The following is an 18085-nucleotide window of genomic DNA, read 5'->3' as shown; positions in this document are numbered from 1 at the left end:
TAACAAGAGCCACATATGCAAGTCACATATGCAATGATAAATTTTCCAGTAGCCACATAAAAAGTAAAAAGAAACAGTGAAATTAAATTTAATAAATTTTATATACCCCAATATAGCCACAATTATCATGTCAACATGAAATCAACATAAAAATTATTAAGATATTTTATATATTTCATATTCTTTTTTTCATACTAAGTCTTCAAAAGCCAGTGTATATTTGACACAACGCATCTCAGTACAGATTAGCCGTGCTTCAAGGATTCAATAAGTCACATGTGGCTAATGGCTACCACACTGGGCAGCACAAATCTAGGGCTCTTCGGTGCAACTGCTATTGTGGTCGATTCTTTTGAAGTTCTCTTGACAACTGCTTAGATCTAAGACACCTGAGACCCACCTAATCAAGAACCACTAAAAAATCATCACACTTTCACTTTCAGCTAAGTTTCTCTTATTTGTCCTCATACTTCTTTTCATACGTGTAGTGTATACTGAGCCCTGTAAAACCCAGAAATTATTCATTTTGCTTTAAGTTTTACCATTAAGTGGAAAAACCCTAAAAAAAAAAAACAGCACAGTAAGAAAATATCACCAGTAGATATTAAATGTTAGATAATAAAATATCAAGGATACGGGACCAAAGAAATCTATCTTTAGAAATATTGCCTTACATGCAGTTCTAGACACTGGTGTAAAATGAATAATATTCTTATTTTAATCAGTATCACAAAGAAGCAGTTAATTTTTCAATAAAGATATAAAATTAAGCCAGACTAAAAAAAGTTTCCTACTAGAATTTTTTGAATTTAAAAAACACTGTTAAAATACTGACCAAGAGGGCCTTAACATTCCCCCAGCTTAACTAAACTAAAAAGGTTGCTTCCTGAGTCTAGGCCCCTTGACCTCCCTTTTCTTAGATTACTTACTTTAGAAAACTTGTAATCATAACTTCTTTCTCTCCCTCTTTGAGATGTAAATCATTTTAAAAGCTGCTTGCCAGTTTTATAACCCAATAATATCTTCCTTAAAGTCCAGAGAGCCATCCCTTTGAAATGTAATCATCAAGGAAGATAGTGCTCTATATCCCAGCCTCTATGGGAAGGTAGGACGGTAACTTTTTTTTTTTTGAGACAGAGTCTCGCTTTTGTTGCCCAGGCTGGAGTGCAATGGCGCAACCTCGGCTCACTGCAACCTCAGTCTCCCAAGGACCCTAACTGTGATAGACAACAATTTGCACCAAACACAGATGGCCTAATCACAGAGACCAAAACTGTCAACTCAGAAATAACTAACTGCATGGGTACAACACATCCATTAATCAAGCTCCCCTGAAATGTTCTTCAGTACTTTTCTACTAAATCACCCCAGTGCTTAAAAACCATCCTCTTAAAAACTTTGTTTAATAGAATTGATTTCAAACTGTATTCTGATCTCTCTCTCCTATTGCTATAGTCTTGAATAAAGTCTTCTTTCTCTGTGTAACCTTATCTGGTGCAGTTTTTGCTTTGACAATTCAAATCTTTGAATAGGTCACCACCATCAACTACATGGCTAGGAGTCAAGTCAACAAGAATCCAGAGGATTAGTGTCGAATCCTTAACTGAGCTGGAATAATCAATCAAAACTAATGGATACATAAAGGGGAAGGAATCTATCCAGGCCAGTCATTACTCTCTCACTCAACTCCAGGAAGGAGATTATATCTTTCATATAATTGGCTTTGGCTATTATTAACTAGAGGACTATTTTTAAAATTCTCTCAGCAGCTTGCAGATTTAAGATTTTAAAGATCAACGAAAGCTTTGTCTGCAGAGAAATCCACAAAGAACACAGACATGAGCTTCCTGCTCTCAAAGAAAGTCTTCTCTGGATTTCTCATCGAATATCTCATTTTAAAAATGAAATCAAAGGAAAGGAAAACACACTTAAGAAAGCTGAGGCTGAAATGCCTATATAGTCAAGATGTGTGTCAAAATAAATATAGAGTTGTGTTTGCTTTTACTCCCAACTTTCCCTTTCTTGTGTGATTAAAAACAGAATGTTCAATAATTCTTTCTCAGCATAACCACACAAGAATAATTTAATCTCTTGAGACTTCACAAGTCTTCAGGGTTAAAATAATTGCTAGTGCTTTTGATCTGAGCCATAACCACCAGATTAATGTCCAGCTTGCCTACAATCACTTCTCTAACTGAAATGGTACAGAGGGCAAAGCTCCACCCATCATTTAAAGACTTCAAAAGTTTTTCTACTTGTTTTAGAAATATGGGACATAATTAATATCTACTGCAGTAAACTATCTGTTTTATGACACTATTTGAAAATGCTTACATTACTGTATGTATCAGACTCTGCCCATTATAGATTAAACATATAACCAATGGATTAGAATGTAGCTATTACATCCCCTCTCCCAAGCAGGGCATACAATTTATCTCCATGCTTTCCAGAATTATTATTTACTGTCTTCCACAAATGCATCTATAATACAGTTTCTTCTTAATCTGCACTCAGTAATTAGATTCTTTACCCTTACATCCAAATTTTCACTCAAATGACAATGTTTAGAAATGAGATATTAAGTTACTAGTTGGGAGTAAAAATTAAAGTCCCAGTTATTTGATATTAATAGATTCCCTCTAGAATGTTAAACCACAGGAGGTGCCTAACAAACCTAGTGCTGCAACTTTTGCCAAGTCAGGATTACAAAGAAAAACCTTGGAAACTGGTTCTATTGCCTTCCCCTTTGAAATAATTTACAAATGAGCATATAAATAAAAGTCATGTTTCTCTCAATACTAAAATACATTTTAAAAAAGCATCCCAGTTTGCAGCCCACATTTCTTTAGCAGTGTTACTCATTTGCAGGGCTTTATCATTACATTCCCTTCACATAACACTCTTCACTTTTAGATTAATCTGCTGAAATGAGATGCTAAGGATTTGCATACAGATTTGACTATACAAAAATAGATATGGAATTAATAACAGTCTCTATATGTTTTAATTTCTCCTAGACTGGAGTACCCTTGCCTGCAGCAGTATTCCTGGCTTTGAAAGTCATCAAGCTGATTTGTCTGCTCTGGGTTACGATGCCACATGCTGCTATACTGTCCCCTGCAATCAAAGCACTTGCAAAGATAGATTCCATGCCTTCCTCTATCGAGTATATTTTATAGATTGGCAGTTTTGATCTCCCTCCCCCACCCCAGGGAGGATAATCTGCATCTTAACAGCTTTCTATAGATACATCTGTCATTAAATATGCCATCTCATATCAGCATCCATTTTTAAAACCAAGTTTTCTCTAACTTTGAAGTGCCACAGTGAAAGTTAAGACTTTCCAGCCAAAATTGAAAATGAGCAACCCTGTCTTATACTTTTGAACTGTGACTTAAAGATATACTGCAAGTTCCCCTAAAGTCAAATAAGTCTTTAAAAACTGCCAGAAGGAATGAAAAGTTACCACCATGCTACCAGCAGTGAGAAATGCTTTCTATCATCAAGACAGGAGAAAAGCATTTTTCTTAAGCTTCCCTGTACGACTCGCCACAAAATGTTGTGACAAATGGATGAGTGCATACTAGAGAGATGACAAGCGACTGCCAAACAAGCAACCTTTGTCTCTGCTACTGAGATCACTGACTCTCAAACTCATATTCTACTCAAAAGCAACAACTGGTCAATGCCGGCAGTGCTCATAAAATAGAGTGTATAGAAAAACTGCTCTCATTGTACGTGGTCAGACTGGGTCAAGTCTGATGGCTCTGCTGATTTTTTTTTAATGACAAAAAATACCTCTGTTGGTAAATAGAGTAAACTCCAGGAGTAGATGCCTACAGTTGGTAATGCAGTGCTAACGCACCACCAGGACAGAGTGGGATGCAAAGAACTGATCCCCACACGCAGGGTGGAGGAGCATGCTCCAGGTTGGAATTCTGCCAGCAAATTCGGGATTGAGGAAAACCATCTCAAGTTCTCTGCAACTGTCTTGGAGACCTGCAGTGGCCAGGTTCACACTAGTCTAAGGGAAGAGTTTCAGGACAGGCTGTGGCATTAACATGGGTCCTACATGACTGTATCCTTGGGGAAGCCATTTAACACAACCATGCTCAGCTTCCTCATATGCAAAACAGTGATGATGATACATTCCTCATAGGTTTCAGATGAACTAGAGTGCAAAGCATAGAGACAATCCACAGAGGGAAGTTTGCTACAATCCTGTAGCTGTTTATAAAAATTTCTTACCATTTCCATAAACTTTCTCCAGTTCTTGAAAGACTATAACTTCACGCTTACAATTTAATTACCTAAGGAACAACCTGTCATTAAGTGCAGGTTCCTATTAGTCACTATTTAGAGGGCTACACTCATTGTTAGCCCTTTAAAAAAGTAATACAATAGGAACATTTATAATAAATGCAAAACCAAACATCTATTTTTATATGACATTAGACTGTCCATATTTTCTGGATGTTTATAATACTAAACAATTACAGCCAAGAATCTTTCCACTAAATTAGCATCTTGAATAGAAGCATGCATAATCCATGCATTAAATTAAAACTAGTATCCATATTATTTCTGTCATACTTGAGGAACCCAAACAGATGATGGGTACTTAATATACTCAAAACCTGTGAAGTCTCTAATTTACAAAATACCTATAAAAGCAGGGTTCCTGCATTTGAAAACAGAAATTATGTCATTTAGAGCAAATAGGTACAAACTTGTGACCCAGAAATATGTAAAGTATGCATTATGTATTGTTTTAAATAAATGAAATGATAAAATGGGGGTGAAATCAACCATAATGCAGATATCAATTAGATTCACCTGCCCTTTATAATCTCAATAATATTCACTGTAACTCCCATTCCTCATTCCGTAGAAAGTTGAAATCCTGCCTCCAAATATTTTTGCACATTCCCAGCAGGGTCAAACTCTTAAGGCCACCTCTGTCTGTCTTTCATGTCCCAGCTTTGCTGTGCTCTTGGATCTTTTATCTCCCTTCCACCATCAACTAAGTTCTTCAGCCATTCTCTATTTCTATGGTGTAGCTTTAACCATCTTCTCTCCTCTTGGGAATAAAGCAAATGATATTGTTCACATATTCTTTGGTAGAACAATACAGCTCACCATTTAGTTTACTGTCTTTTACTAGACCCATCTAGTTAGACACAAATCAATCGTCTAAACAAAGGCGGTTCTCTCCATGAGAAGAGTTTTGTAGCCAATGATTTGGACATAAAAAAAAAAACAAAACAAAACCTTACAACACCAATTTTAAAGGCCATTAGACTCCTGTAGTATGTAATTCTTTCAGAAAAAAATTTCTAATCTACACCAATGTATTTTAGAGTAGTTCCATTTTATCACCTTTCTCTTTACATTTTAAGTTTTAGAAACTGAACTGTAAAATCGCAGAAAGACATTATGTGTCTCTTCTCTCCCCTGAGAAGGATGGACAGTTAAGCAATTAAGGACAATCAATGATTGTTGATTCTAAACAAATCTCCAGATAGCACTCTGCTTCTGTGCATCATTTACTTTCAGTTTTATGCCATTTGGAAGTTCTTTTTTTACAATTTAAGCATCTATTTTGCAGACCTTCACTGTCACGATAAACAACTGGTAACCTGTGTGGTTTGGTGGGAAAAGCATGGTCTAAAGAACCAGAGACACAGAGTTCAAATTCTAACTCTGTCATCTATAAGCTGTGTGATCTGGGGAGTCATTTAACCTCTTCAAGCCTCATTTCCTGGGCAGTGATGTGAGGGTAAATCAACAAAGTGCAACTTATTCGGGATACAGGTAAGACAGTTTAGGATGAAAGCTTTGTTAATTATTTGGAGAATGTAGGTGATCTGATTGCTTTCTTTCCTTTAAATCATTTAGCTCTCTAACAAGCATTGTAGAATACTACATTTCTGTTTGTTTTCCACCTCACTTCAATACTACAGTAGCTTTGTTTTCACCTCTTTCAGATTGGGGATAGGAAAGATTGGGGCACAAGTGAAAAAAAGAAAAAGTAACTGCTGGGAGCAGCTGGTTGCTAGGATCTAAAGCAACAAAGATTTAATTCTTCATGGACATTCTAATTCACTAGGAACTTTTAAGTGGATGTGCCAAGTTATCCACCTCCTAACCTCTACCAGGCAAGTGGCTTCCTCACATCATGGCCGCCTCCAGGGACAACAAGGGGGCATTCTCTTACTACTTACTCCCGCAACACACACTTTTCTCCCTCAAGCAAACCTTCAGCCCTTGCCTCTCACCTAACTGGGATCCTAGCTTGCTGAACTCCTTCCAGGAGGATTCTCTGGACTATTCCAGTCTCAAAACCTTTCATCATGAGTGAATCCACAGATCTTCCTTCTTCAGTCCTCTGCTGAGCATCATAAAACGACAGAAATTTGAAAACAGAGCCACTACAGTTTTGTGGTTTCCAAGGTTAGTGTGGATTCTGAACACCTATTTTTCTTTAACCTGTTAATTCCCTCTGTTTTCTCTCAGAGGCTTATTCCAAGGTCACTCTCCTCAGGCCCTCTACTTAGTCCTGACAGGCACAATCTTGACAGACCTGTTTCTCATTTGAATCAATCTACAAGAAACCTCTTCAGGTTCCTGCCCCTCACTTGTGAGCTTACCTAGGTTCACACCCATAATTATCTCCTTCCCTCCAGGCTTAAGGGTCCCTCCCTTCTCATGTTCAAGACCTACCCCCTGCCCAGCTCCTTGCCTTTCAGGACACTGTGTCTGTTTTCAATATTGTATCCTCAGGACTCTTCACTGTTCCTGGTACCTGGGAAATGCTCTCAGCGTTTACCAGCCAAATGGATGCCCCTCCTCCCTACACCTTCAATTTCACTCTCTTTCCTTATTAATATATATGCTCAGTGCCCTTGCATCCTCAAACAAACAAAATCCCTCCTTCACCTCTGGATTTCGTCTTCTAGCTACTCAGCCAAACAACCCTCTTGCTTCCTTTTCTCAGCCAAACTCCCCTCTTTCTTCCTTTCTTTCCTTCTTAATCTCCTTTATTCTTCCTAAAGCCAAAATGCTATTTATTAATTTATAATGAAAAAATGAGGCTGTTACATGAACTAAAATATGTGAACAACTAAAAACAGCACATTCTCTCCCTATATGTATACAGGAAGCCAGATTGTTAATTGGAAAGTTGTCTGATAAGCTCAGATTTGGGGAATGAAGTTGAGAAAATACGCTTGTTCATTAGTATTAGACTAAGAAAGGCTTTATCCTAACTTTTTGCCGAGGTAGTCTGTACCTGGGGTTTCTATTTCCTCACTTTTCAATCATACCTTAAACTACTGTATTCTAGTTTCCACCTTCTTCCAATTCCCTGAAACTGCTTTCACTACAATTTTCCCAATTAAAAAATGCAGTGGAAATATTTTGGACCTTGATATCCCTGTAGTGTTTCCCAAACTTCTGCCCTTAGCCCCTTTCCAGACAAACTCTTATCCATCTCTCTTGTCACACTCTCTGCCTCCTCCTCCTACTATCTCACTTAGATTTGCTCTGAGAAACCAAAGGAAAGATCTTCTCTCTGAGTCTGAGAAGAGGGGGTTTTGAGGAAAGTGAAGAAGTTCCAGCCAGTGAAGGAAAGGGGTGAGAGAGTAGCAGTAGGGTGTAGAGAGGGCTGAGAGTGCCACTGTGCATGATGTGCTGAGGATATACCCATACCAAGCCCTCCTACTAATTGTCCTCCTCCCACAGGTGGAGCCACCTAGGTACAGGGACAGACCAAGTAGATCACTGGGTTTGTCAAACACTGCATGTTTCCCAGAGGACAAGATAATTATTGAAGTGATTGGACCATGAAATTCAAGTATGAGGACAGGGAGGAGTTAACGGATAATAGAAAGTAGCCAATGGACCCGAAGCTAAGTTAGGCACCTCCAGTGTTAAAATAATTCCTCAATTATTTTAGGTGCTACCTTTCCTGCCTTCTGCAATAGTCACTCCCTGCTTTGCACTACTTTTGTGCCTTGGAAAGACTTCTGCTGTCACCCTCAAATTACCTGTTTAAAAGTCTGTTCCCTCTACTATATGCTACTTTAATGCTCCAGCACTATCCCAGAACAGGACTTGGAGAGGTTAGGAACTTGAGCTCAGCATCTCATGATGGATAAGAAGTGCAGCACAAGTTTTGTGTGTGTGTGACCACGGTCTGTGGTCTCAGCACACTACAACTCAGCCTCTGCTATGCCTGCTGTTAGTTCCCAATATTTTGTCTACAATTCTTCTTCTTTTTTTTTTTTTCATGCAGTTTCACTCTTCTTGCCCAGGCTGGAGTGCAGTGGTGTGACCTCGGCTCACTGCAACCTCCACCTCCTGGGTTCAAGCAATTCTCCTGTCTCAGCCTCCCAAGTAGCTGGGATTACAGGTGCCCGCCACCATGCCCGGCTAATTTTTGTATTTCTAGTAGAGATGGGGTTTCACCATGCTGGCCAGGCTGGTCTCGAACTCCTAATCTCAGGCGATCCGCCCGCCTCAGCCTCCCAAAGTGCTGGGATTACTGGCGTGAGCCACTGCACCCAGCCTTTGTCTACAATTCTCAAGATGTAAGTAAAACAATATCTGCGAAAAGATAAGGCAATTATATTTTTAAATGTTAATAAAATTTTACATTATTTTAATTAATACTAGAAAAACCCAAGTCCTGTTAGTAGCTTTGAATAAATTAAAGTTATTTAAAATGGGGCAATGCAAACTTCATATAAATTTAATCAAGATGAAAATACACATAGCTTCTAGGGAGTTAAGGCTTAACAAATGTCCTTTCATTAATGAAATATCTGAAAAATTATTTGATTGCCAGCTCCTAGAGGGCAGGAAGTATGTTTGCTAAATTAATTTCATGTATCTGTGACTCAGCACTATACAAGGATGTGGCATTCACCAAGAGAATCAAGAAAGCACTAAATATTGCTTTTGAGTAAATGCAATAACATTTGTCTCATTTTTATAGTTTTCAAGCACTAACTTTGCAGTTAGCCTCTTATTTTGCTATCATTTGATGAAAATGAAAAAAATAAGCTGTTTTTCATGATGAGCTCAGGATTAATTTTCCCTCACACACAAAAAAAGGTTCTTTTTAGTAGTTCACAAACTATGCCTTCCAACAGAGAGCATATATTTTAAAAACACAGCTGTAGGATATTTAAGAGCTTATTTTACCTTGATACTGTGAATTTCAAATCAAAATGGTATGGAACACTTGTGAATTGGGTCACAATGTCAAACGCTACAGGAGCCCGTAAAATTCGACTCTAACATCTTTAATTAAATGCTAATGGATATGTACACACAGCATGATTTTCTGGATTCCTTTCTGCTTGTCATACTTTAAAAACTATAAACAGGTTTCAAGATTTCCTGACCCCAAAATGGACCGAAATGGGGGAGAGGTGTGGAAAGGGAGTGAGCACGCTGGAAATGTCAAGTCTCTAAAGAAACATTCATTCTGTGTTCTAGAGAACAGAACCAAGAACCTAAAATCCACCTTCTATAATCCATACTACCCCCACCTCAGGCAAAGTTTGCAAAATACCAGAAGGATGCCAATGACTTAATCCCCGTCAATTAAATTGGAAATACATGATTATTTGGTAAAGGATAAGGAATAGCCTCAAACATTTTCATCTGCTCCAATAAATCAGGTTACACTCCCAACTCAGTGATAGGCAGGGTGAACTATACCTGTATTTTTGTTAAGGGGCCCATTAGCAAATCTAGTCACCCCTCCCTATTCATGGTTAGATTCACAATTGATTTATTATAAGCTGGGCCTGAGGAAAGAGGCAGACGACTGAAGGTATTAGAAATGTCACTGGTGATTTCCTCTTCTTTCCAATTAAAGATATTGTACTGTACACAGCAAAGTGAGTTTCTCATCTCAAGTACACGGTAGGGAGAAACAAACCTGAGAAAATTGTGATTGTTTTCATTAAGTGTGGTTAACACAGGCAGCATATATTAGTGCAAAAGAAGAATAAAGAAAATGTATTTCCTTTCACAGTAGGAGAAAAACAAAGTGAGATAGCAATAAGGATCTGTAATAAGTTGATAGATTTAATAAAATGTAAAAGGAAACATATAGCCCCATATTGAAAGGGAAGTCAGCTTGATACCAGGACGACGGATCTAGCGAGTCTAAGAGGAGCTTCTGTGCTTTCTTAAGGCCTCACTGAAGAAGGTATTAAATCATCATATCTTTAAGACTACGTAAGGGAAACCCCAGCATTCTTTTACAAGCTAGGTTTACAGCCAGAATATTTATTAAAATATTTATGAGAAATTCATACAAAACTTAGAAAATGCAGTGCAAAATTTAGGAATACAGTATATTAATAATATATGAAACTAAATGAGTCAATGAAAGGAATGTCAATTGGGAGAAAACATAAATGGCATTGATTTCATAAACGCATCGTTGTTTTGCCATCCAAGACAAGTACAGATCTGTTCCTTCTGTTAGCAAAGACTTATTTGCTGCCTAGCTTGAAATTTCTCCAGCACAGCCAAAAGAATATAGTCTTGGTGGTTATTAACTGTTGAAATATATATTTAAAGAAAAAGGAACAGTAATTAGATAAATGAGGTTTTAATTTAAACATATCTATGTATACTAACATACATACTTGTTTCTAATGTTTCTTTGGTACAGAGCCAGTAAATGTTGGGTCCACTTCATCTGTCTGCTTCCTTAGTCCTAGTCTTCTCTTCATTCATTAATTTATTGAGCACTTAAACCCTGAAGTGACCTACGTTCTGTCAATAAACATCAGTGAATTGCCAATAACTGAGGCACCGCTCAGAGAAGCTGAGCCTGTGACTATCTTCCTGGTTATTGAGGGCAGCAGAAGAACAAACAGTCAAAGTCCAAATGAATTTAAAGAAGTGCAAGGGAGAATTTTGTCAGAGCAGGTGTTAGAACACTAGAGACAATTATTGAGGAAAGCTGAGAAGCCTTTGCAGGTGTACTTAAAAGTAATGATTTCTTCTAAGTACAAACATCAGGGTTATTCTTAATATTTAAGTTTTTTACCCTTTCTATTCCTCTTAGTGCTTGATGACACAGAAATCCAACAAGTTCCATTTGGGTTACAATGTGAGTATCTTCCAACTGGGAGAAAATGCAGCTTTCTTCCTGATAGAAAAACCTTTCAAAGGAGAACACTTAGGGCCTTTCTCAAAACTAAGATTGAAAACACAGGTTGATAATGTGATGCTGATAACATATGCCTCACAGACTCCTTCTGTATAAGCAAAAAGGCAGCCCAGAGGGGTGTGACGGGTCTGTGGGTGTAGAGAAAACAAGACTGACAAGGAGTAGTTAACTGTGGATTTTGGGTTGTGGGTACATGGGGTTCATTATTCTAGTCTTCCCTACTTTTTCCATAATCAAAAGGTTTTCAAAAGAGATGAAAAGGTAAACTAGAGCTCAAACTGTACCATCAGTAAAAATAGGAGAGTACATAGGAATGAAGGGTTAGAATGGCACAAGTAACTACCATTCACAGATAATTAAAAACAAACAAACTTTGTTTTAGGCTGGGCACAGTGGCTCACGCCTGTAATCCCAACACTTTGGGAGGCCAAGACTGGTGGATTGCTTAAGCTCAGGAGTTCGAGGGCAGCCTGGGCAATGTAGTGAAACCTGTCTCCACAAAATTTACAAAAATTAGCTGGGTGTGGTGGTGTGCTCCTGTAGTCCCAGTTATTTGGGAGGCTGAGGTGGGAAGATCACTTGAGCCTGAGAGGTGGAGGTTGCAGTGAGTCGAGATGGCACCACTGCACTCCAGCCTGGGTAACAGAGTGAGACCCTATCTGAAACAGCAACAACAACAACTTTGTTTTGGTAACTTAAATCCCTTCCCTCAATGCACAGCATAGTGATTACTTGGATATATACCTATTGCTATACCCAGAAAAATGGATTAACTGGGCTTATACTTCTCTTGCCTTGTCTTTGATGAAATGGCTCTAGTCAGGCAGCCAGGGGTGAAAGAAAAAGCAAAGGACCTAGATAAACCACAAGCTGTGCAATACAATCCATGAATAATCAAGAGCTGACAGGAGATCTGGTAGAAAAAGACAGTTGTGATGGACCAACAATTTCCACCTTGAATTTTTATTCCATTAATCACTCAGAAAGTCACAGAAAGGTGTATTATTTCCAATTACATTGCTCTCTAGAGTAGGTGCTCAATAAATGAATGTTAATTAGCTAAAATGGCATGCTTGGTTCAATCTTTCAATTACACATGGCCACAGTATTAAAGCTTGACTTGTAAATATATACCACAATGAAAGTGTGTTTTGATAAATCCAACATGAGGTATGTTCTACCTGATATCCAAAGAAGACCATCAGCCACATATCCAGCATGGCATGAAAGGGATCTGTCAAAGGACTGAACAAAAGTCCATTTGTTCTTCTTGGGGCAATATCGCTCAACTGTAGGCAGAACCTGGCGCAGTTCATTTCTGCCCCCAACTGCATAGAGGTATTCCTCCATGGCACCCAGCACAAAATGCTCCCGGCAGTTTTTCATGGGTGCTATCTCTGCCCAGGAATTACTGCGGGGGTCATAGCGACAGGCAGTCCTCACGGCACACGTCCGGCCACTGGCATGCTCAACTTCCCCTCCTGCCACAAACAGGAAGTCCCCCATGACTGCCACACAATGGTGGCTCCTTCCCACAGGCATGGGAGCCAGCTCACTCCAGTTGGCAATGGCGGCTATGAGAGCATTCTCCTGATCAACGGGATTGAAGTACCGAAGTTCCTTGACCTTGCAGACCTCGCGCTTTTTCCCACCAATGATATACAGAGTGTCTGACTGGAACCGTGGTTTGGTCCTGCGAGTCTGCCAGACGGGCTGTGCATAGATGCTCTGGTGGTATTCCAGGGCCTCGTTGACAAGGGCTGTTGCAGTCTCACTTGCTTGGACAAGGGGGTGGGACAGGGCAACTGTATGGAGAGTATCCACATCCATTAGACCAAAGCGGATGTATTGCAGGAGCTCATCCATGTACTGGTAGTGGCAGTTGTGCTCCAACCACCTCACAGCTAGCTGAAACAGAGGGAAGCGAGATGAGAGGAGACACAAAGGTAAGAAAGAAAGAGAGAAAGCAACAGCATATAGGTAGGTTACCTGTATTCTTCCAGGCAGGAAATAATACAAACTTTCTTACAAACAGTATAACTGGAATATTTTGATGCCCATGTGAGGAACTTTTTTTCTGTCTCAGCAAAGACACAAAAGCACTCAAGACATTGCTGTAGGGGTAAGAAACAATGTGAAGCAACACTGACGGGGGCTTCAGATACCATTTGGGATGAACAATAATTGATTTTCAAAGAATGAAAATACTGTTGTGAAACAGCCTGTTCCCTTATGTTTCATGCAAAAGAGGCTCAGTACACCCCACCACCAAGAAATGTCAATGGTGGGAAGTGTCATCAAAGCTCAAGTAATATATGTCAACCCATAAGCCAAGGTGCTGTATCAATATGAGTAACGTAAGAAAATATGTGATCATCTGAGACCACAGGGTGTACTTGAGAGAAAATCAATATAACACTAGTAGAATGATTTAGAAAGAAAAAAGACTCCCCCTCCCACCCCACATCCCTTTAGTAGGTATAACAGTCAGGAAGCAAGAAAAGAAAAAGTAAGATTCTAACCTATTAATTTTTTCTCTCAATTAACTTTTACCTTGAAGACAGTTGTAATTTGCACATGTAAGATACTGGAAATTTGTTAGAGTCATTTTCACAAAAACAGAATATAGAGGAGATCATCTTTGCATTATGAACATAATAGCAGAATGTAATCCTAACCTTTTTATTCCTTTCAAATCTCTTCTAAGAAGGAAAGGAGTTATAACATTTTGATATCAGCAAAGAGAATTTCTTAAAACTAAAGCAGGTACGTTGTCATAAATAATAAAAATTATTGTTTAATTTTGTTATTTATAATAAAATTTTATAAATAAAATTATATATTTGTTATTAAATAATAAAGAATATTGTTTAATTTTGTTATTTATGACAATGTACCTGCTTTAGTTTTAAGAAATTCTCCTTTTTTTTTAAATTAAAAAAATTCATCAGGTCCAGGCACGGTGGCTTACGCCTGTAATCCCAGCACTTTGGGAGGCCGAGGCAGGCAGATCATGAGGTCAAGGGTTCAAGTCCAGCCTGGCCAACATGGTGAAACCCTGTCTCTACTAAGACTACAAAAATTAGCTGGGTGTGGTGGCAGGTGCCTGTAGTCCCAGCTACTCAGGAGGCTGAGGCAGGAGAATTGCTTGAACCCGGGAGGCGGAGCTTACAGTGAGCTGAGATCGCACCATTGCCCTCCAGCCTGGGTGACAGAGCAAGACTTCATCTCAGGAAAAAAAAAAATCATCAATGAAAAAAACACAATTCATTTATGGAGCACCTAAAGTAATTTAATTAGTGTGACTTAATAGCTAAGTTTGGCAAACCTTCCCACACACCAGTATAATGAAGTATATCTAACATCTCAGTCAACATATTTGATATGAATTATTCTTAGCAGCACTTACATTAAAGTAGCTCTCCCAGACAATGTGAATGTGAGTCTGAAGGAATTAGCAGGAAAGAATGAAGCAAAGAAATAGAATATTAAATAATTTTGATGGGGACAGGAGGCAGGAAATTCTGGGCAGAAGAAGGTGGGTCCCCACTGAGGGCCCCACCCTCAAGCCTGGCACTGCAGCCCAAAGTGAGAACATACATTCCTGTTTCAAGCTGGAATGTTGACTTTTCCAAAACCACCCATGATCCACCCTACCCCCATCCTGTACCCATAAAAACCCCTGACACAGCCAGCAGAGAGGAGAAGTGGCTGAACATCAAGAGGAGAAGCAGCAGCTAAATGTCAGAGACTATAGTTGGAGAGAAGTGGCTTGACTTCAGAGGGAAAGCTTGACAGCTTCAGAGAGGAGTCGAGCAGGGGATGGCCAGACTTCAGGGGAAGATTACCTTCCCACCCATCCCCTTTCCAGCTCCCCTTTCTGCTAAGAGTCACTTTCATTGGCAATAAAATCCCCCACATTTACCGTCTTCAACTTGTTTGTGTGGCTTCATTCCTCCTGAATGCCAGACAAGAACTCAGGTGCCAAGAGGGTGACCCTCTACTGAGCTGTTAATATTTAAGCCGTCCACAGATGGCAAAGATAAAAGAAGGCATACTGTAACACTCCTTCTGGAGCTTTGGGGGCTACAGGCACTCCCCACTAGATGCTGTGGTGGGGCCTGCACAGAGTTTTGCTCCTGCCAGTGCCCAAAAGCACTTGCCAGGTCCTGCACTCACTCACCTGCATGTTCCCTCCCATGAGGGGTTGGGTGCAGCGGGTTCGAGTGAGTGAAGTTTACCTCTGCTGGCACTGAAGCGGCTGGCTAGCTCCAGCACCCGCATTCCAGTTCCCACCCATGAAGGGGTCAGGGAAACTGGAGGCCCGCCCAGGATCTTCTTCTGGGAGTCTGCCTAGGATACATCAGAAGGGTGAGTAAAATGCAGATCTGTCTCTTGTCCTCAGACTTTCTTCTGAGCTATGCCTGTTGCAGGGGACAGGATGCAACACTGCCAGCTCTCTCTTTCCTTCAGGTGAAAGGAATGTTGGCTCTATTTCCCTTCATGGAGGCTTAGCCACCATGTGTGACCAGAATAAAGTCCTGGGACAACTGAAGGCGTCTGGCCAAGGCCACTCCTCAGTGTTGCTGGAAGGCCCCTGGACTGGACCCAGTCCGAGATGTAACGGGTGGTTGGCTAAGATCCCCCCCCAAGACTTTTCTGTGGTATCTTTCCTTTCTTCCTTTGTGGTTTGAAATGGCTCATTATCTGTTCTTTTATAATGTTAAGGTTTTGCTACAAACTTTAGAAATGTTACTAAGTAGAATAAGCATTTGGCCCAGCAATCAGATAAGCAATTCAGAACAACGCGATTTCCATCCGTTCTTAGGGGAGTCACAACCACCCCCACACCAACAGAAGCAGGCACCTGTTTTGAGTTTGCCCCTGCCGGCACCGAAATAGCCAGCTAGCTCCATCGCCCGTGCTCCGGTTCCTGCCTGCAAAGATGTCAAGGAAAATATCCTGCTTCAATTTTATCGTGCTTTACTTCCCTTTTGAACCATGGAATCAGGATTCTGGGCTTCCCTGTTCAGATAACAGATTTTACTGGGGGATCAGGGGAAGTGTACTGAGGGAGGGAAAAGGAAATGTGGTATTCTCAGACCACTGCTCCTTGGCAAATACAAACTGGGTTTTCCACCTGGTGAAAAGAATCACTAAACTCCCTAAGGCACTAGATGATTTCAGACATTCAGAGTTTCTGCATCTAGTTGAAAAAGGGCTCCAAAAAGGCAAGATGCATTTTGGGCTTGTCTTTTTAGTTTTCTGAATGAAGTGAACGCGGAAGTGAATTCACTTCTGCTATGTCATGAATTGCATCTCTTAATAAGTGACAGAGTGAGAGAAATGAAAAAAGGAATGTTGCTAGGTGCCAAGGAGGCAGACGTGGTAGAGGTCAAACAAGCAATACACTCTAGATGCTTTTATAGAAGGTAGCATTTTCAACTAAATAAGATACCAACCTGACAAAAAATTATCTATGTATGGTAATATCTGCAATAATCAAAGATATTGCAAAAGAAATGAGTGATATGGAAAAATGGTACTCATCAATTACCAGGTCTCTGCCAGAAGTGGAGACAGTTCCCACATGCCGCACCCTAGATTTTCTCTACCCTAATCTTGGAATTTTCAAGACATGGGGTTCCAATTATTTCTGGGGAGATTGTTCAGCAACTTGATAAATAATTTTCCACTCTTTGCCCACAGTGTTTTTAAAAGTTCTCAGGGATAAAGTCATCCGGCTCAAGGTCATTTCTTATGCACCAGGTAAAGATTTCTGAAACGTAATATTTGCTATTGTTCCTAATTTAATCAAGTAATTCTAGCTGATATTGCTTTGCTCTGCAACCAATTTCTTGGCATTCTTATATCCTTACCGTTCTGCATCCACATAGATACTACAGGAAACAGCACTAGAGACATTAGATAAATATCCATGTCTCCATAGGCTCTTTTTATAGCATAGTGCTGCCCATTTAATTATTTTTCTGTCTCCTCATAAATCAGTTCTTCCTATGCCATAATCAATCTTCTAGCCCATCTCTGAACACCCTCCAGTTTATCTTTATCTTTCTAGCAAGCAGTGTTACTAACTGCGTGAGAAGCACACAAGCCTCAACTATGCTATGCTTTTAAGAAAATCTCTAAAGAATAAAATTAGCCATGGAATGGTGACCACTGTGATCTATTACTGATTAATTTCTGGTTTGTGGTCTACTATCATCCCCCATCACATGTGTCGTGACGCTTTCTGTGTTCAATTTCTCCAAATACTATGTATTACAGAATATTTTGTGCATAACTATTAGTTTGCATTTTCTGAGATATTTTTATCTCATTTCTTTCCAACATTTCTAACTTCTCATAGATTTCATATAACTTTCAACTTTTATCATTTATTAATATTTTCAGACTATACAAGTCATCCCTACTTGTTGGGTTTATATTTTTTTTCAGATCAAAGGTGAATCTAATTTACAACTAACCATCTTGTCACCAACTACAAACTTAACATGTACACAGATTACACGGGCGTTTCTGGCCAAAATGTAGGCTCTCATTCAGCAGGTGAGGGACTGGAGGATGAGGAGTCTGCACTTCCGACAAAGTCCTTGTTGCATATGCCACTGGTCCATGTACCACACTTTGAATAGGAAGGCCTTGGACAGATTTCCATTCATAACAGTATTCTCCTATCAGGCTGTCATGAATTTAGTTACTCTAGGAAGCTGTATTTATTAACTGTTCCATCCACTATGGTAAATTGCTGCCTTATCAGAGAAAATTCACTCTGTTTTTTAAATTTAAGCAGATATAAATCCAATGAAGTTGAAGTAATGCTTAAGTTATGATATAAGATACTTAATTAGCTTAATATTA

General features: G+C 39.5%; 1 protein-coding gene across 8 annotated transcripts in view; it reads right to left on the bottom strand.

Moving 5' to 3' along the window:
- The window catches only part of KLHL32 (kelch like family member 32), a 224608-nt gene that overhangs the window by 16197 nt on the left and 190326 nt on the right, over positions 1 to 18085 (bottom strand). For 3 of the 8 annotated variants that reach the window (XM_054490891.2, XM_054490892.2, XM_054490895.2), the window contains one exon: positions 12385 to 13111. The exons of 2 other annotated variants lie outside the window; for them this stretch is intronic. In XM_054490891.2, coding sequence (XP_054346866.1) covers positions 12385 to 13111 — 727 coding nt within the window. Of the gene's footprint in view, positions 1 to 12150; positions 13112 to 15386; positions 15439 to 18085 lie in introns of those variants that run through there. 3 more of the 8 variants (XM_054490893.2, XM_054490896.2, XM_054490897.2) reach the window with 3 other exon arrangements.

This window comes from Pongo pygmaeus, chromosome 5 (genome assembly GCF_028885625.2).
Source record: "Pongo pygmaeus isolate AG05252 chromosome 5, NHGRI_mPonPyg2-v2.0_pri, whole genome shotgun sequence".
Classification (NCBI taxonomy): Eukaryota; Metazoa; Chordata; class Mammalia; order Primates; family Hominidae; genus Pongo; species Pongo pygmaeus.
Note: the sequence above shows the minus strand (reverse complement) of the source record. Positions and strands in the feature narration are given on the sequence as shown.